Genomic DNA, 19014 nt, shown 5'->3' with positions numbered 1-19014 from the left:
TTCAATTTTGATGAAGTCCAATGTATTTTTCTTCTGTTGCCTGTGCTTTCAGTGTTGTATCTAAGAAACCATTGCCTAATCCAAGATCATAAAGATTTTTATTTTTTTTTCTATAAGTTCTATAGTTGTAGCTCTTACATTTAGGTCTTTGATTCATTTTGAGTTAATGTTTATGTATGGTGTAAGGTAGGGGTCTTACTTTATATGGATATCCAGCTGTTGCAGTGCCATTTATTGAAAAGACTATTATTTCGAGATGAATTGTCTTAGCATACTTGTTGAAACAAGTGAGAGTTTATTTCAGAACTCTAAATTCTATTCCACTATTCTGTATGCCTGTGTTCATGCCAGTACCACACTGTCTTGGATGCTGTATCTTTGTAGTATGTTTTAAAATCGGGAATGTGAGTCCTCCAACTTTGTTCTTTTTGGGGATTGTTTTGTCTCTGCTTGATTCCTTGAATTTCCATGTGAATTTTAAGGTCAGCATGTCAATTTTTGTAAAGATGCCAGGTGGGATTTTGATAGGGATTATAATGACTCTGTTGATCAACTTGGGGAGTATAGCTATCTTAACAATATTAAGTCTTTCATATTTTCCCATTTATTTAGGTCTTTATATTTGAAAGTTGCTAAGAGTAGATTTTAAAAGTTCTCATCAGAAGAAAAAACATTTGTACTATGTGAGGTGATGGATCTTATCAAAACTTATTGTGGTAATCATTTTGCAATATATACATATATCAACTTACTATGTTGTAAACCTTAAACTAATACAATGTTATATGTCAGTTATATCTCAGTAAATCTAGAAAGAAAGAAAAAAGAATTGGGGGAGCCCAGCAGTCTACTAACACCTTCAGGGTGGGGCCTTAGATCCAGAACTTTGTCAGGCCCTGAATAACCTCATTTAAGGGAGGATGCTATGCCTTATCTCTCATGAAGGATTAGCTTGTTCCTACATTCTGGACATTTTTCACATTTGCCTCAGAATAAGGTGCTTGTGAAGTACCCCCAAAATAGAGATAATTCTGTTGGGCTGTATGTATTGACGTTATTAAACTTGCAGAATAGGTTGCATGATTGTTTTGCTACTCTTGCTAATAGTTAGCTTATAGCAAGAAAAGAGAGGTTATGAATCTGCTAGCTATTCTGCAGAAGCAAACCCTCAAACCCAAAGGGTTAAATCCATTCAGCTAGTTAGTAATTATTTGCCAATCACTCATTTTCCAAATATGTTATTTGTATTTAATTGTATATTCAAGCTGTATTAAATAAGGCATTTGGGTTACTTTTAAAATTTTTATGGAAATAAAGAATGATTATGAGTTATTACATGCTTATAAATTTTCAGGAAAAAAGGATGCATTTTTTAAAAACCAGTTTCAAACTTATAACTGTCTTATTTATATTTAAGGTTCTAGCATATTGGACAGAGCCGTTATTGAACACAACTTGTTGTCTGCAAGCAAATTATATAATAATATTACCTTTGAAGAACTTGGAGCTCTTTTAGAGATCCCTGCAGCTAAGGTATGTTCTTGTTTCCAATACATAAAAGGGAAGTTAAGAGAATGAGAAAATAAAGTACATAATTGATAAAAACATTGGCAACTGCGACAAAAATACACAAAAAGCTTCAGGTAAATGTAAATAAATTATTTGAATTTTAGAATAGTACTGTAATGGAATTGTCTTTGTTTTTTTTTTTTGTTTGTGTTTTATGATAAAGTGACCTAGAATGGAAATCTTAAAGGGTTTCCAGGTTATGATACCCAGTTTATGGGAATATTAGAGTCTGTTAACATCCATTTCATAGTGGTTTCTGATTTCTGACTAAAGATTTCGATAGATGCCTTATTACTTCTATTTTCTGCCCTAGATTGACTCAAATGTTAAGTATTTCTTCTCTTTGAGAGAATACACCAGACTATTCTATTGTAATTTCTGTGCTTCATTTAACTTAAGAAGTTGACTGAGTTATTAGGGAATTAATGTCATTCTTTGTCATGATAAGGGTTTAGTAACTATGTATAAATCCCAACAAAGTATCAATACTATTTAGAGGGCATTTCAGGTATCATTTACAAAACATTCTCTTAATTTTAAGTAATAGTAAAAGCAAGCAATTAACCTTACCTTTATCTAACTTGTAAAACTTAAAGTCATGTACTTCTGTGTCACATCTTCTTTTCTGTGTTAGTGCAATTTTAAGTTAGGATTTTTAACATAATTCCTTTACATGTTCACATTCAATATGCAATAAAGGAAGTGGAACAATGTGGGAACCAAGGCTCAATTACCATTAAAAAATGCTTTTGCCTGGCCGATGTGCTCAGTGGTTGAGCGTTGACCTATGAACCAGGAGGTCACAGTTAGATTCCCAGTCAGGGCACGTGCCCTAGTTATGGGCTCGAAGCCTGTTAGGGGTTGTGCAGGAGGAAGCCAATCAGTGATTCTCATCATTGATGTTTCTGTCTCTCCTTCTCCCTTCCTCTCTGAAATCAATAAAAATAAAAAACAGATGCTTTATTCTTAGGCTTTGAGTTATGATCCCTTTATGAACAGACTAAGGGAAATGAATATATTTTTAACAATAAATGCCAGTCACAGACTGTTTAGAAGTGACTTATGATTGATTGTGAAGGTGGTCAGATTTACTAAAATGACTGAGTTACAACCCAGTTTACTCACACATAGTAAACATGAAACATGTCTTTAGGCACTAGGTAGAGAACCTTTTGTTCCCTTTAATTGTTTTTAAATCCTTTCAGTTCTCTTTTAAATTTGAACATCTCTTTATCCTTTCAATTTTTTTTTTCCAAAAATAATACGTTCTTAGAGAGTTTTTGGGGTGTCTGAAAATTGAAATGAAATAAAATGAGAAAAAGTCATGTGTTTTTTAAAATATATTTTTATTTATTTCAGAGAAAGGGGGGGGGGGAGAGAGAGAGAGAGAGAGAGAGAGAGAGAGAGAGAGAAAAGAGAGAAACATCAATGATGAGAGAGAATCATCGATCGACTGCCTCCTGCATGCCCTCTACTGGGGATCATCGAGCCTGCAACCTGGGCATGTGCACTTTACCGGAATTGAATCCGGGACCTTTCAGTCCGCAGGCCAACACTCTATCCACTGAGCCAAACCAGCTAGCTAGGGCAAAGTCAGGTTTTTTTGAGGTGTGGATCTCAGTGGAAAAACAAAATTGTTAGTTTGATCTTAAGCAGAGATAAAAATTTTTGTCCAAAAATAAAAAATTCTTGTCTAAAATCTCACAAGCAAAATAGATCCCAGTTAGCTTAAAACAATGGATGTACCCAGAAAGAATTGGTGTGGTATAATAGGAAGCTTTACCAGATTGACTCTTGTAATGAATGGCAGATAAACACATTTGTAAACTTAGTGATGGGTAGCTAAACCAAGGTTTTTCAATTGTCTTAGCATATGGGTATGTGTTAGACATAATTAAAGTGTCTGAGAATTTATTATCATTTTTATTTAAACAGGCAGAAAAGATAGCATCACAAATGATAACAGAAGGACGTATGAATGGATTTATTGATCAGATTGATGGAATAGTTCATTTTGAAAGTAAGAAGTTTTGTTTGTTTCTGTCATAATGAAATGTCAGTGAGGTATTATATATTTATGATTAAAACATGTTGAGTAATTTCCTTTGACGTAAACTCTTACTACAGGAATAGTCTTCTTTCTCAGATAAATAATTCAAGATATATTTATTGTGAACTTACATTAATGCAGCATTTTCTATGCTGTAGAAAAATTTGAAACTGGAATTGTCATCAGTTCATTCATTTACTCATCAAACATTTATTGAATGCATACCATGTAGCAGGCATGTAGAGATGACAGCTGCATTTCCTATTCATTAGACTAATGGAGGCAGGCAGGTAAGTAGATCTCTTGACTTTCTCATTTTCTAATACCTCCTCAGCCCTGGTTCCTACCTCATTTACACTGTGGACTTTGCTGTGCCCAGAACCAGTCCACTTGTAAAATTTTAGTTTGAAATATCCCACTCTGACCATAACCATTTTCCTCTCTTTCTCATGGTCTGTCTCAGTTATTTCATTTCAACTCTTCCTTGACTGCATTGAAGCCTCTCATCTGTTAACTTACCTTTTCCAGTCAGCCCAGCCCTTTTTTGTCTTTAATGCTCTTCCCATCCGTTACTCTTTTACAGATACCCTAGAACACTTGTCTGTTAACTTTATGTTCCAGCTGTCTAGCAAAACTTCATCTTGAATGAACCCATTCCATTTTTCCCATACCTATACTTGAGTAGCTAACTAATGTTGGAGAAGAGTCAGAGCACCAGACAGATTGAACACAACTGCACGTTCAAGGTCATGGGTCCTCAACACTACCTGGGATTCTTGATACATTTCTTTAGTCTACTCTTTTTCCTACTCTGCAGGGATTATTTCAGATTTCATTTTTCTTAAATCTCTGACTTTTCTCCTTCTATCTCAGCAGAGAACCTTGTTTCCTATTTCACAGAGAAAAAATAAAAAGGTATCCGTGTGAAATTATCTTCTTTATCAGATTCATAAACTTGTAAGTATTAAATAGCGATCTAATTCTTTTCTTCTTCCATGTTATACCGGAGATGGTTTCTACCTCCCTCTCCAGTTCTTCCACTTGTCCTTTGGATCCCTTCTGTGACCTCTGCCACTACCCCCACTTCCCCAACATTTTTAGCAACATGAACTTAGCAATTATTTTTTCTGTTTTCATCCTTTCTTTTTCTGTTGGCTTTTTCCCCATCAACTTTAAACATACTTGGGTCTCTTCCATTTTAACAAAAATCCTATTACCTCTCAAGCCTCTTCTTGACTTCAATATATCGAATAGGATTGATCATTTACTACTTCTTTTTTTTTTTTTTTTTTTTTATATTTTATTGATTTTTTTACAGAGAGGAAAGGAGAGGGATAGAGAGTTAGAAACATCGATGGGAGAGAAACATCGATCAGCTGCCTCTTGCACACTCCCTACTGGGATTGTGCCCGCAACCAAGGTACATGCCCTTGACCGGAATCGAACCTGGGACCCTTCAGTCTGCAGGCTGATGCTCTATCCATTGAGCCAAACCGGTTAGGGCCATTTACTACTTCTTGCTATCTCCTGCCCCACTCCCATCATCTTGACTCTGTCATCTTCTGCTTTCTCTTTTACTTCTCCAGGTATTCTTCCTAGTCATCTTTGTAGATTCAATATTTAGTGCTTTAAATTTAAATATTGGGATGGCTTGGGTTTATGTCTAGGACTTTTCTTCTCACTCTACTAAATTTCCCTAGGCCAGTGGTCGGCAAACCGCGGCTCGCGAGCCACAGCCGCGGTTTGCCGCTCTGTTGACTAATGAGTTTGCCGACCACTGTCATATACTACCCTTTACCTCTTTGCACACAATATGCCACAATTGCCTAATCCTCATAGCTTCCAACTACACGGTAACATTTAGTCTAGGCAATCTCATCTATTTGCATTGATTCAGTTATCATCTCTATGCAGGCAACACTTACATATACTTTTCTGGGGTAAATCTCTGGGTCCCAGACGCAGTGGTTCTAATTGATTATTAGGTGTTTCTCACTGGATTGCATCGTGAGCATCTCAGAATGAACATATCCCAAAATGAATTCATTATCTCTCCTCTCTGCCTGCCTGCCACAGCAACCAACCCACAAGCCATCCAGTAACCACATTGTTCATTTCTCCAGCATTCCTTTTTTTAATTTTAATTTATTGATTTTTGGAGAGAAAGAGGAAGAGAGAGAGAAAGAAACATTGATTTAATGTTCTACTTATTTATGCATTTATTGGTTGATACTTATATGTGTCCTGACTGTGGATCAAACCCACAGCCTTGGTGTGTTGAGACTATGCTCTAACCAACCAAGCTACCTGGCCAGGGCCTCCAGCATTCTTTATCCTTGATCTTACCTCTTTGTTGCTGCCCAGAATCCTTTCAATTTAACCTCCTAGGTGCATCTGGAATCCACATACTCTCCTTCATTTCTTATTGTAACCACCATGACCTCTTCTGGCCTTGAGAAATAGCTTTTAACTTATTTTTCTCATATCTGTAATTGCTCCTTTCTAGTCCAGCTGCCTTAACATAGCCAAAGTGATTGTGATCTTTTAAAAATGCAAACAGCCCTGACCAGTGTGGCTCCGTTAATTGAAGTGTCGTCCTGTGCACTGGAAGGTCTCGGGTTCGATTACTGGTTAGGGCACATACCTAGTTGCAGGTTCAGTCTCTGGTCAGGATGTTTGGGAGGCAACCGATCGATGTTTTTCTCTCTCCTTCTCTAAAATCAATTAAAAATGCAAACAAACAAAATAAACTATTATGTTAGTCTCTTCCTTGGCACGCTTATGAGTGATTTCCCATTGCTTATATAACCAAGTTCTACAAAGTCTCTAAAGGTTCCTACATGATTTTTTTTTTTAGCTTTCTCTTTATAATCCCAATCATAAAGGTCTTTTTGTTGCTTTTCCCCCCCAGTATTGTAAATTCCCCCCCCAAATTAAACATTTTTAAATAATCACTCCTTGTTACATCCAGTCTCTCCAACCTGCCACCAAGTGAAAGGACAACTTAAATTAATGTATACCAACTTGTTTTTTATTTTCAAAATTCTAATTTTGTCCTGTTTAGAAAGCAAAACAAAGAAAATGGGGATTGTCTTCGTAATTTAAAAACTTTTACATATTAATAGGAAAGGACTGATAACTCATTATGTTCTTTATGAAGATTTATAGTTTTTTTCTTCATTAATTTTGTGCCCAGTTTTTGTAAAGTTTGGTATTGCTTTAAATGGGATCACGTCCCCTATTTTTTATTTCTAACTTTATATTGTTTATATAGAAAAAAACCTGCTGGATTCTTGATGAGTTGGTTTTTTTGTTTGTATGTTTATTTTGGGTTTAAATATTGAAATATTTATTCGTCAGAGTCAAGTAGAAACAGCCTTGAATATACAGTATACACACTCTTTGAATAATTATAAAGACAGTGTTTATTAAAATACATTTCATTTTCAAAATTGAGCTATCAGCTGTTAAAGTGTGTGTACATTTTTTTGGGTCACCTTGAAATAGATTTACTTTTCCCAGCAGATGGCAGTGTCTTATTAGCAAATGGAGATGAGACAGTTTCAGTGAAGCCGTCTTATTGTAGTTGTGGTTGAGGTTTTTTGGTTGATTCGTTTTATTTTGTTTTCACAAATAATAATCTGTGTGTACATGTCTTTTTGTTTTGTTTCATACCTTGTGCTAGTGATTTAGGTGCTTTTTTTTCTGGTGCTTTTCTTAATTACTTAATTAGCTTAATTTTATTAGACAAGATTTTTGGAGTAAACTTTTAAAAATTCATACTTCTGTATTTATCTCTAAACTTACATTTGCTGTGAATACAAAAGAGTAATTTCAACTTTTACATTATTTCTTTTTTATTTAGCACGAGAAGCCCTGCCAACATGGGACAAACAGATCCAATCGCTTTGTTTCCAAGTGAATAACCTTTTGGAGAAAATTAGTCAGACAGCACCGGAATGGACAGCACAAGCCATGGAAGCCCAGATGGCTCAGTGACTCCTCGCAGAACTTCTGTGCACACTACACCTTTTTCCATGCTGCACAGATTAATTTCACTGTCTCCAAAGCATTTGCATCATGACCTTATGTATTTCAATCCCTTTTATGCTGGATTCCATTTAAAGAAAACATTATTAGAGCAGGAAGTACAAGCATTTAAAAATATGTAGTTCCCATATATTCAGGGTCTCTGTGTATCAAGCTAACTCAGAAGTTTTGAAAGCGTTTTCTTTAAACAGAGTAAGTGAAATATCTGTGGCTAAGAAGTTTGGGATTTGTGATAACTTTGTAGTCATGTAAAACTTAAGTGCTTTGTGCCTCTCCAAATGTGGTTATTCTAATAAATGGAGAAGTGAGCCAAATAAAGGTAGTACTTTGTTTTAAATTAGTGAACAGTGTTGTTTTCTTTTTTTTTGTTTGGTGAATCTTCACCCGGGACATTTTTTCCATTGATATTTAGGGAGAGTGCAAGAGAGGGAGGGAGGGAGGGAGAAAGAAAGAGATAGAGAAACACTGATGTGAGAGAGACACATCAATTGGTTGCCTCCTGCATGAGCCCTGACCTGGGCTGGGGAATGAACCTGCAATCCAGGAATGTGCCCTTTACTGGGAATCGAACCTAAGACCCTTCAGTAGGTCGATGCTCTACCACTGAGCAACACTGGCTAGGGCTTCCTTTTTCCTTTCAATTAGGCAGACAGTTACACCATATGCTAGAAATGCATAATGCCTGTTCTCTAGCCATTCACAGTCACAGAGCCTATAGATAATACGTGTAATACTTTTGTACCAAATACTGGAGCACACGGGGAAGAGCTGAGAGAAGCACCTAGGCCTGGTTCTGACCTGTGAAATGGGAAGGATGTGCGGGGCTGGCTCCCAGTGGGCAAGGGCTGGATGGCAAGGTGATTCTTACTTTCTGCAGTAACAGGAACTGGCCAGCAGAGGGCGACAGCCTCTGCCACCTCCCAAGACAGGCAGCTGGGCTGGGCAGAAACCACACCTGGTTCCCCTTCGGAAGGGGTAAGGGGGATGCTGAAGGATGGCTTTGGGGCCAGGTGGGCATCCAGCTGCCCTGGGAGGCCTGTTCTGCCTACCACCCTGCAGACGGTCCCCTCTGGTGGCCGCACTGCGCAGGCCAAGCCCTCCAGGAGCTAAATATCCTCAAACCAGTCTGGGAGGGGTAGGGTGTTGACCCCTTAGGCAGAAGGGTGCAGCCACCAGGTGGGCACTCCGCCCCCCCCCCCCCACCCCCCACTCCAACACACCCTCCCTCTCCCAGGAAGAAATGCCGAGAGCACCGAGTCTGTGCTGGCGTCCAGCTCCTGGAGGGCTTGGCCTGCACAGTGCGGCCACCAGAGGGAACCCGTCTGCAGGGTGGTAGGCAGAACAGGCCTCCCAGGGCAGCTGAATGCCCACCTGGCCCCAAAGCCATCCTTCAGCATCCCCCTTACCCCTTCCGAAGGGGAACAGGTGTGGGTTCGGCCCAGCCCAGCTGTCTGCCTTGGGAGGCGGCAGAGGCTGTCCCCTCTGCTGGCCAGTTCCTGTTACTGCAGAAAGTAAGAATCACCTTGCCATCCAGCCCTTGCCCACTGGGAGCCAGCCCAGCACATCCTTCCCATTTCACAGGTCAGAACCAAGCTTGGGCGCTTCCCTCAGCCGGGATGGAGCAGAGCTGGATGGGAATCAGGACGGTCTCTGCAGCTGACGTGTGTGGCCCCCATTTTCAGGAGCCCAAGAGGCTCCAGGGCCCTCTGTGCATTTGTCACTGTGGCTATGTTCCTGCATTACCCTGCAGAGAGGTTGCAAGAGGTAAAGCCCCGGAGATATCTGAAGAGACTAAACATGCAGAAAGGCTTTTGTTAGAGGGGTGTGGAGGCCTGGCCCGTTTCCCGTGTTTGCCTCCAGGGGGCGCCCACACCCTCCTGGAAGGAAGGGCAGGTTTCCAGGGCTCCTGTTGTGGGGAAGGTGAGACCCAGAGCCTGGATCCTCAGAGCTGGAGAAGTGCACTTTATTTTCTTGTGAGGGAAACTGAGGCACAGGGAGGCCAAGGGACGTTGTCTTTGTTCTGTTGACCTTGCACTGTCTGCACTGGTGACGTGCAGCCCTGGTAATGCCACACACAGTCCAAGCTGTGGACTCTCCTGCAAAACCCTCTTAGGCCCTGATTGGACCTCAATGTAACTACGTCCTGTCCCAGGGCTGGTGAAGGGGGCAGTGCACCGGCAGAGTGAGTGAATGAATGAACGCAGAAACCTGTAACCGCAGAGGCCATCAACGGTCTGCTGTGAGTGGCATCAGGTGATGGGCGCGAACCAGGCTGTGTCTTTCTGCCACCCTCAAGCACCTGATCTCATCTCGGGGCCTTGTCCCATCCCTTTCATTCCTTCTGACCTGTCATGGTGTTTCTAAGTTGCTATTTAATGGGTGTGTATTTTAAAATGCATTTTTATTTATTTCAGACCTCTCCAGGTGCCTCAGACACAGGGAATCCCGCAGTCTGTGTCCTTTTGTGACTGGCTTATCTCACTTAGCACATCCTCAAGGCTCCTCCAGGTTGCAGCATGAATCCGAATCTCTCTCATTTTTAAGGCTGAGTAATATTCCTTCCTACAGCTGGCCCTCCACTGTTTATCCACCATAGGTGCATGGACACCTGCGTGGCCCCACCTCTGGGCTGTTGTGAATAGTGCTGCTGTGAACACAGGTGTGCAGGGAACTGAGGTTCTGCTTGCAGTCCTTTTGAGTAGATACCCAGAAGTGAGATTGTTGGACACACACAGAGTCAGACAGAGATGGAAAGAGATGGATAGAGAGAGACAGACAGAATCAGAGAGAGAGAGAGATTGAGAGAGGCAGAGAAAGTGAGGCAGGGAGAGACAGACAGCTGGAGAGATGGAGGGAGGGCCACTATAAAAAAAGCAATAAAATATATAAAAAAACAAACAAAAAAACACAGATACACACACACACACACACACACACACAAGTTCATAGATAGAGAACAGATTGGTGGTTGCCAGAGGAAAGGATGTGTGTACATGAAATGGGTGAAGACACTAAGAAAAATAAACACTTCCAATTATAAAATAAATATTCCTGGGGATAAAACATACAGTATGGTAACTGTAGTTAATAGAGTAAATCTTATAAGTTCTCATCACAAGAAAAAAAAATTGTAACTATGTGTAGTGATAGATATTAACTAAATTTATTATGGTAATCAGTTTTCAATATCTATTTATATAATAGAGGGATATGCAAATTAGCTGGATCACTGTAACATCACATCACGACTGAACAGCAGGGACCTGAGGCTGCATGGTGCCTGGCCAGGGAAGGGACCTCAGGCCATGCCCTTCCGCCCTGTGGGGCTTGACAGGGGACCTCAGGCCGTGCCCCTCACCCGGCAGGGCTTGACCAGGGACCTCAGGCTGCGCCCCCCGCCTGGTGGGGCTTGACAGGGGACCTGAGACTGCGCCCCCCCCACCTGGTGCCAGGCCGGGGGACCTGAGGGCCAGCCGGGGCTGGGTCTCCTGCATTTTTGAAGTGCGTGTGGGTGGTGGGTAGGGACTTGACTCTAGGTCCCATGGCATGCCCCAGACTCTGACAGGAGGGAGATTTTCATATACATTTTACTAATTTTCTCTCATCTCTGACACTTCTATTATAGAGAAAGGGCAAATAGCAATATTAAAATATTTCCTCTAATTTATTCCTTTTTAATGTGCACAAATTTCGTGCACCGGGCCACTAGTATACCTATAACACAGTGGTTCTCACCTTCCTAATGCTGCGACCCTTTAATACAGTTTCCCATGTTGTGGTGACCCCCAACCATAAAATTATTTTTGTTGCTACTTCATAACTGTAATTTTGCTACTGTTATGAATCATAATGTAAATATCTGATATGCAGGATGTATTTTCATTGTTATAAATTGAACATAATTAAAGCATAGTGTTAATCACAAAAACAATATGTAATTATATATTGTGAAATATTTATTTCTAATTACAAATAAATGAAATTTTGTCTTGTAGCATGGTGTAGCATGGGTAACAGTCTTAATATAACAACAGTAAACTACATTGCCACATTTTGTGACAGTATGCGTAAAAAGCCAACATCAGTGTGAAGGTTGAGATTGTTTCTTTCTCACCAGATCAGAAATTCTCGGGGCAGTCTTTGCAAGAGCACAATGAAGATCATCTTCCACAACAAGTCTACTTCTGTATTTAGACTTGATAACCAACAAGCTGGAAAACCCTGTTTCACAAAGATATGTTGTTGGAAATGGAAGAAGAAGGCGCAACACAGTCTCAGACAGAACAGGATATGACTGCAAACACTTGATCCAGAATTTTGTAACTGGCATTGTAGAGAAATCAGTTCTCGCTGCATCACTGTTAATAAGTTCAATGAACTCCTCTTGTGCTGTTTCAGGAATATCTTCAACTTTGACTGTGAATGGGCTTCTGGCAAGTGCAAATGGGGTGTCAGGTAGATTTGGAAAGTACGATGAAATTTCGTCTGCAAGCATGTGCAAGTTTTCTTTCACAGAAATTATCATCGTAATCCTTTTGTCTGGTTCAATGTCATGTTCCTCAAAGAAAGCAGATAAGGTAGGCAACATGTAAATTTTATTTTCATCCAATTTTTTTTGCCAAAGCTGAAGTTTCATTTGCGATGATTGGATCTTTTGAGACAAATTGAGGCATGTTGCATTTGGTTCTTGCAGTGATAAATTTAACTCATTCAAGATGGCAAAGATGTCAACCAAGTAAGCTATTTTCTGCAGTTCACTTTTATCGCTGAAAGGTGCTTCGAACTGCGGTCTTGCTTTCTGATTAAAAAACATTTTGAGTTCATCATGAAGCTCAAAAACACGTTTTAAAACTTTTCCTCTCGACAACCATCTCACTTCAGTGTGAAATAGCAGAGCATTGTTCGGCGCATCCAACTCGTTGCACAGTTGCGAAAACAGTCGACTGTTTAAAGTCGCCTTTACAAAATTGACAGAACTTATGACGTTTTTCATTACTTCTTGTAACTCTTGTGGCAGCGTCTTCATGGCTAATATTTGCTGATGAATCATACAGTGAGTTCCGATGACTTTTGGTGACTCATTCAGTACCAAACGTTGAAATCCAGATCGACATCCTAGCATAGCTGGAGCACCATCTGTGCAAACACCACAAACCTTTTCCCAAGAGATCTTATGCTCTTTCAGAAATGAACCAACTGTGTCAAATACATCACGTGCAGTAGTTGTCGTTTCAAGAGGTTTGCAAAAAAGAAACTCATCTTTAAAGTCACCATCAATATACCTCACGTAAACCAGTAACTGTGAACAGTTCGCAATGTCTGTAGATTCATCCAGCTGGATACTAAATATTGGAAGTGGAGCAGATTTAATTTCCTAGATTACCTGATCAAGAATATCAGCAGACATGTCAGCTATTCTTCTGTGGACAGTGTTGTTAGATAAGGAAATTGCACTCAATTTCGTAACAAATTCGTCTCCAATCATAACTCGAACAATGTCTTTGGCCGCTGGCAACAGTAAATCCTCAGTAATGGTGTGAGGTTTCATAGCTCTGGCGATTCTGAGTGCCACCAAATATGAAGCTTCAACGGCTGCTACGTTTTGTTTGTGGTACTTGCCACCAGTGTCATGTCTGGCTTTCTTGAGACCATCAGCTTTGCTTCTAAAATAGTTGGTATCCTTGCCGGCAAAGCTCGGATGCTTGCTGTCAAAATGGCTTTTTAGTTTGTTCGGCTTCATAGATTCTGCTGATAGAACTTCACAACAAATAACACATTGCGGTTTCTCAGTTCCTGCTGTAATTATTAAGGTAAAACCATACTGTAAAAAATCCTCACTATATTTTCTTTTCTTAACGTTCTTCTCTACACGATCCATTGTCATGGGATGGTTTGCTAATGAAAATAATATAACAATAGCTTTAATACAAAAGATGATACATGGCATAGTTCAGTCAATACAGTTCATTAAAGTTTCCTATGATTTACCATTCTCTGTGTTGTTTTTTTTTACATACCTGTTACTATCACAAGGGGGCAGTATTCACATCAACCACAGCTGAATATAAAAAGACCGATCAGCATCCAGATTAAGTTCCCATGGTACAGATTTTTTTTTTGCAGTAGTTGATGATTTTACAGTACATGATTTTACATTTACCCAGTAATTATAATTCATGAAATGTCGTTTTACCTCCAATACTGCTGCTTTCAACACAGTAGCTGCTTTTAACAGAGTAGCTGCTTTCAACACAGCAGCTGCTTTCTACACAGTAGCTGCTCTCTACACAGTAGCTGCTCTCTACACATGTGACTGGTCTGTATAAGTACATTATGGCGCCAACCCTGTCACATACACCTGTATTTGTATGGGGTGTATGTGATGGGGTTGGTGCGATGATGTCATCACGCCGGGTACTCATTTGTGGGCATATCTGCATGTGGGCGGACCCGCCTGGAGACGGATAGAGGAGCGGTGTCTTGGTTCCTAAGACCATCGGAAATATGTGTTTTCCGATGGTCTTAGGCGACCCCTGTGAAAGGGTCATTCGACCCCCAAAGGGGTCATGACCCACAGGTTGAGAACCGCTGCTATAACAGATCATTATGTGGTACACCTAAGACTAATACAATGTTATATGTTAATTATCTATCTTATATCTATCTATCTATATAAAGAGGTAATATGCAAATAAGGCTGGGACACTGTAATGGTCATGACCAGTTCAGGAGGAGGGGTCTGGCATGGGCCCAGAGCCTGAGAGAACAACAGACAGGGCGGCCCTGGAGCCGGAGAGAACAACACGCAGGGGGGCTGGCTCCCAGCCCCAGCCCCTTGGCCGCGGTGCTACGCTGCTGGGGCTGGAGCGGAGACACAAACCCTCAGGGGGGCTGGCCCCCAGGGGCCAGGTTTGATTCTGATCAAGGGCATGTACCTAGGTTGCAGGCTCCTCCCTGGCTGGGGCCCAGGTCAGGGCTCATGCAGGAGGCAACCAATCGAAGTGTTCCTCTCACTTTGATGTTTCTCTTTGTCTTTCCCTTTCTCTTCCACATTCTCTAAAAATCAATGAAAACATATCCTTAGGTGAGGATAAAAAAAAGAAATAAAGAAAGGTCATATCCTATGAAAGACACATCTTGAAAATGCCTAAAGAAAGTTGTCATATTTTCGTGGTGAAGGGACTGGAGTCCGTGTTGATGAAAACACCTTGGTGGCTGCGGTGGCTGGCAGTGGCAGCAGCAGTGGGGTGATGGGGTTGGCGCCTTCCCCTGATCAGCCCGGTTGCCTCCCTCAGAGGGAGGCCACACTGCAGTTTAGTCCTGCACCCTGTGGGGGGAGGGCCTAAGCTGTCAGTAGGACATCCCCTGAGGGCTCCTGGACTGTGAGAGGGGACAGGCTGGGCTGAGGGACCTGCCCCCCCTGTGCACAAATTTCGTGCACTGGGCCTCTAGTCTATATATAAATCCCTAATATGCAAATAGACTGAATGGCGGAACAACCACACAACCATTCACTAAGACGTGTGCTGACCATCAGGGGGTGCACGCGGAACATGGCGGGCATTGGCAGCAGGTGGTAGAGCACAGAACATGGTGGGCGTCGGCTGTGGCAGGATGGTGGAGCAGGTGAGCAGGGGTACCAGACCATGGTGGGGCACCGGTTGCTGTTATCAGGGTGAGCCTCTGGTGGTTACTCAGAATTCTTTGATCCTGCGGGCCATGGTCCCGCCGGGTGCTTGCACCTGCTGCCAGTGCTAGAGCCGCTGCTCACACCAGCTGCCAGCGCCCGGTGCCAGCCCCAATCGCTCAGCACCATCAGTGGGTGCAAGTGGGGCCGTCGCTGTCAGTGGGTGCGAGCGGCAGTTGCCGGCCCTGATTGCCCCTCAGGGCTTCTCCATCTCCCTCTCCTCCTGAGGGGCGATCGGGGCCGCAGCTGCCACTCACACCTGCTCCTGGTGACAGCCCCGTTCGCACTCACACCTGCGCCGGGCACCAGTCCAGATCGGGTGCGAGCGGTGGCTGCTGGCTCCAATTGCCCCTGACGGCTTCTCCACTCCCCCTGCTCCTGAGGGGCAATCAGGGCAGCAGCTGCTGCTTGCACCCGCTGACAATGCCAGCCCTGCTCACACCGCTGCTGGTGCCAGCCCTAATCGCTCCGCGCTGTCAGTGGGTGCAAGTGGGGCCAGCACCATCAGTGCATGGGAGTGGTGGTGGCGGGAGTGGGGCTGCTGGCAGAGAGGGACCGGGGGCTGCGGTGGGAGGGGTTGGGCAGAGGCACGGAGGATGGGCCAAGACCCACACCTGGGCCCACTGCAGCCTCGCGGCCCACAGTTCCTTTTTTTTTTTTTTTTAATATATTTTATTGATATTTTACAGAGAGGAAGGGAGAGGAATAGAGAGCTAGAAACATCGATGAGAGAGAAACATCGATCAGCTGCCTCCTGCACACCTCCCACTGGGGATGTGCCTGCAACCAAGGTACATGCCCTTGACCGGAATCGAACCCGGGACCCTTCAGTCCGCAGGCCGATGCTCTATCCACTGAGCCAAACCGGTTTCGGCCACAGTTCCTTTCAAGGTGCACAAATTCGTGCACTGGGTCCCGTGTGTGTGTGTGTGTGTGTGTGTGTGTGTGTGTGTGTGTGTGTATACACATATATATTAGCCCAGTTACTGAACGGTGGAATGACCAGAACCACTGGAGTAACCAGTCGCTATGACGCACACTGCAGCGGCCAACCGGCCCCATTGGGCCCCCCAAACTCCCGCAGCCCCTCCCCCTGGCGGGCCCTCCCCCTGATCGGCACCACTGTCTCCTGTTCCGAGGTGCCCACGAGCTGCCCTGAGGCCTGGAGCCCCAGGGGTGAGGGGCTTGGTTCCTGGCTTGTGCTCTCCAGACCTTGAGAGCACCAGATTACAAATGGGGCTGCCACGAGGGAGGCCCGGCGGGAAGTGGGAGGAATGCACAGCAAAGAGGGCAAGAACTGAGGAAAAGCCTGCCTGAAAGAACCCGCACTAGGGGCAGCCACGCCCCCCACCCCCAACTCCAGCCTAGCCCTGCAGGCTGCCTGACAGACGCTACGAGGTGGGTGCAGAGAGGGCTCCCTGGGCACGCAATGGGGGGCGCACTGCAACCCCTGCATGCCACCACTGCCCCTCACTAACCTGGGCCCGCTGCAGTGCAACCACCCACCTGCGCCGCATCCACCACCTCCTTGTGCTCATGCTGCCGCTGCAGCCACCAAAGCCTTCCCCTGTGCTGTGCCCCTGGCCGGCCTCGGGCACCCCATCCTCACCCCGCCCTGCCTCTGCCTGTTTACAATGATTGGGATGGACAGGACAGGCTGGCCCAGCACACAAGCGCATTCTCTGCTCCCACCTCAGCCGGCTTCCCAGGTCCTCCACTCTGTGCTGACGGAAGAGGCCGACCTGGGTAAATGCCTGGTGCCCTCACACGGGGTACGCCGGGAGACGTAGTTCTCGGAATCCCAGAGCCCAGTCTACAGAGGGCCCTTTGTGGAGGAAGCACACTACAACTCCCAGGAAGCACCGCACCTCCTGCGGCCCTGAAGCTGGGGGGAGACTGAGGGAGCGTGCGAAAGAATGCACTGCGCTGGTGCTCTGGGGGTGCCTGCGCAGCTCCTAGTTTTAGGGGACCGGTGGGACCTACACCAACCGCCCCGCGGCTCCTGCCCATCGGGGGTGGGGCTGGCCGACCTCCTGCATTCCTTCCCCGCTGCCAGCCCCCCGATGGCCCCTATTTGGGCGCCTGGTGGACCCCACCCATGCACGAATCCGTGCACCGGGCCTCCATAAAAAATAATAATATGCCACATTAACCTGGGGGGAGGAAGTGTGTGGAGATGACTTCGGGGAGGATAGAAATGCCTAATGGGAATTTTAGTTAGCAGGTTTGCTGTGTGATTTACAACAGAAATCCTCTCTTTTGTTTATGTAATCTACAGTAAACTCTACGTTGTTGGAGTGGGTTTACTTTAAAAGACCGTGAAGAAGTGCGAAATGCCACTCAGGCTCCCAAAGGGAGAAGACCACACTCGCCTGGAGTGAAGGACCACACAGGTAACACCCAGCCTCCCACTGGAGGGAAAATCCGAAATAATAAAAGCTTTTTACTTGACAACATTTAAAAACCTTTGTTGTGGACATTTTCAAACACATGTAAAGGTAGAAAAGTAGAATAAAGGATCTCCACCTACCCATCATTCAATTTTGACAACCTTGGGTTCATTTTTAAAAAGTTTATTGTAATTTCCCATGAAGCAGTATTTAAAGACACAAGAACTGTTGAGGGAATCAATGTTTTTAATGGCAGTTATCTTACAGAATAGCACTGGAAACATATGTCTTTCAAAATTAACTGGAAATAAAAGTGTTTTGAAGCCATTTGAAACCATATGATTAATTGAATTAATTTCTAATATTTGAGGTGAGATAGCACTTAATAAATGCAGCATTTCATTCCAGCATTTTCTTTCATCACAATGTAAATTTTACCTGTAGGAATCAGAGAGAGAGAGGAAAAAAAAAAAGAACAAATGAATGAAAAATTAGGGTTTATTGGTCCCATCTTTCTTTAGATGATTTTGTTCCAAATATCAAAACTTCTATTCTACCCCTACTGTACTGCCAAACTTCTACATATTTAAAATCTACATCAAACAATGGCTCCTGGTTCAATACAGTTTATTAGGAAGAATCATGACCACCAGTTAAGATTTAGATGAGCCTCCTAGGTTAGGGCTTCAATTTTTTTTTTTTTTTTTGGCTGAAACTTGTGCTCATTTTTCATCCACAGTGTGTGTCAGGCTCTATTGCTAGGTGGTTGAGTGAACCAACAGAATGCTCTGTAGACTGCCACAGTTAACGTCTGTTACCAAATGACAATGAATCACCAAACACGTGAAGGTAACAGTATCTAAAAAGCAGAGAACCTAAAACAATCTTTTTCATGATGACTAGACCAGTCAACCGCCACATTCTAATTCCTCAGTTTTGGCATCAAATTCTGAGTCAGGTTGGTAGCACAGGCCCTTAGAAAAGCATCACTGTTGCCCTGACAGATGTAGCTCAGTTGGTTGGGCATCATCCTATGCACCGAGAGGTCGCTGGTTGGATTCCTGGGCAGAGCACCTGCCTGGCTTTTGGGCTCCATCCCCAGTAGGGGGCATGCAGGAGACAGCTGATTGATGTTTCTCTCGCCCCTCTCCCTTCCTATCTCTCGCAAATCAATAAAAACTTTTTTTTTAAGCATCACTGCTTGGGAAGAGAGATAATAGTCAATTCTTAGGAGGCAGGGTATAATGATACGAAAACTCCCCATCATG

The 19014-nt window shown here is 43.4% G+C and overlaps 3 protein-coding genes across 6 annotated transcripts in view; 1 reads left to right on the top strand and 2 right to left on the bottom strand.

Annotated features, from left to right (window-relative positions):
• The window catches only part of COPS4 (COP9 signalosome subunit 4), a 37653-nt gene extending 29639 nt beyond the window's left edge, over window positions 1-8014 (top strand). The window contains exons 8-10 of one of the 2 annotated variants that reach the window (XM_080677134.1): window positions 1418-1533; window positions 3505-3589; window positions 7485-8014. In XM_080677134.1, coding sequence (XP_080533260.1) covers window positions 1418-1533; window positions 3505-3589; window positions 7485-7618 — 335 coding nt within the window. In that variant the 3' untranslated portion in view covers window positions 7619-8014. The remainder of the gene's footprint in view (window positions 1-1417; window positions 1534-3504; window positions 3590-7484) is intronic. The other variant, XM_080677135.1, reaches the window with a different exon arrangement.
• A 3592-nt stretch (window positions 8015-11606) lies between these two features.
• Window positions 11607-17082, bottom strand: LOC308253262 (zinc finger BED domain-containing protein 5-like). Of its 3 annotated transcripts, none has more exons than XM_080678619.1 (2): window positions 17049-17082; window positions 11607-13564 (listed from the first exon to the last, which is right to left on the bottom strand). In XM_080678619.1, the coding sequence occupies exon 2, from the start codon at window positions 12789-12791 to the stop codon at window positions 11751-11753; it is 1041 nt and encodes a 346-aa protein (XP_080534745.1). In that variant the 5' UTR covers window positions 12792-13564; window positions 17049-17082; the 3' UTR covers window positions 11607-11750. The 3 variants fall into 3 exon arrangements, with proteins under 3 accessions (XP_080534745.1, XP_080534744.1, XP_080534743.1); XM_080678618.1 differs by having other exon boundaries at window positions 11613-13564; window positions 16863-17079; XM_080678617.1 differs by having other exon boundaries at window positions 11623-13465; window positions 16863-17059.
• An 840-nt stretch (window positions 17083-17922) lies between these two features.
• Window positions 17923-19014, bottom strand: part of PLAC8 (placenta associated 8) — a 32689-nt gene continuing 31597 nt past the window's right edge. The window contains exon 5 of the mRNA XM_080658652.1: window positions 17923-18184. The gene's annotated coding sequence lies outside the window, so the exon portion shown is untranslated. The remainder of the gene's footprint in view (window positions 18185-19014) is intronic.

The sequence above is a fragment of the Plecotus auritus genome (assembly GCF_963455305.1).
Source record: "Plecotus auritus genome assembly, chromosome: 1".
NCBI lineage: Eukaryota > Metazoa > Chordata > Mammalia > Chiroptera > Vespertilionidae > Plecotus > Plecotus auritus.
This window is presented reverse-complemented; position numbering and strand designations above follow the sequence as displayed.

Coding starts and splice junctions, on each gene's coding strand:
- LOC308253262 (XM_080678619.1), bottom strand. CDS start 12,791: ATGCTAGGATGTCGATCTGGATTTCAACGTTTGGTACTGAATGAGTCA.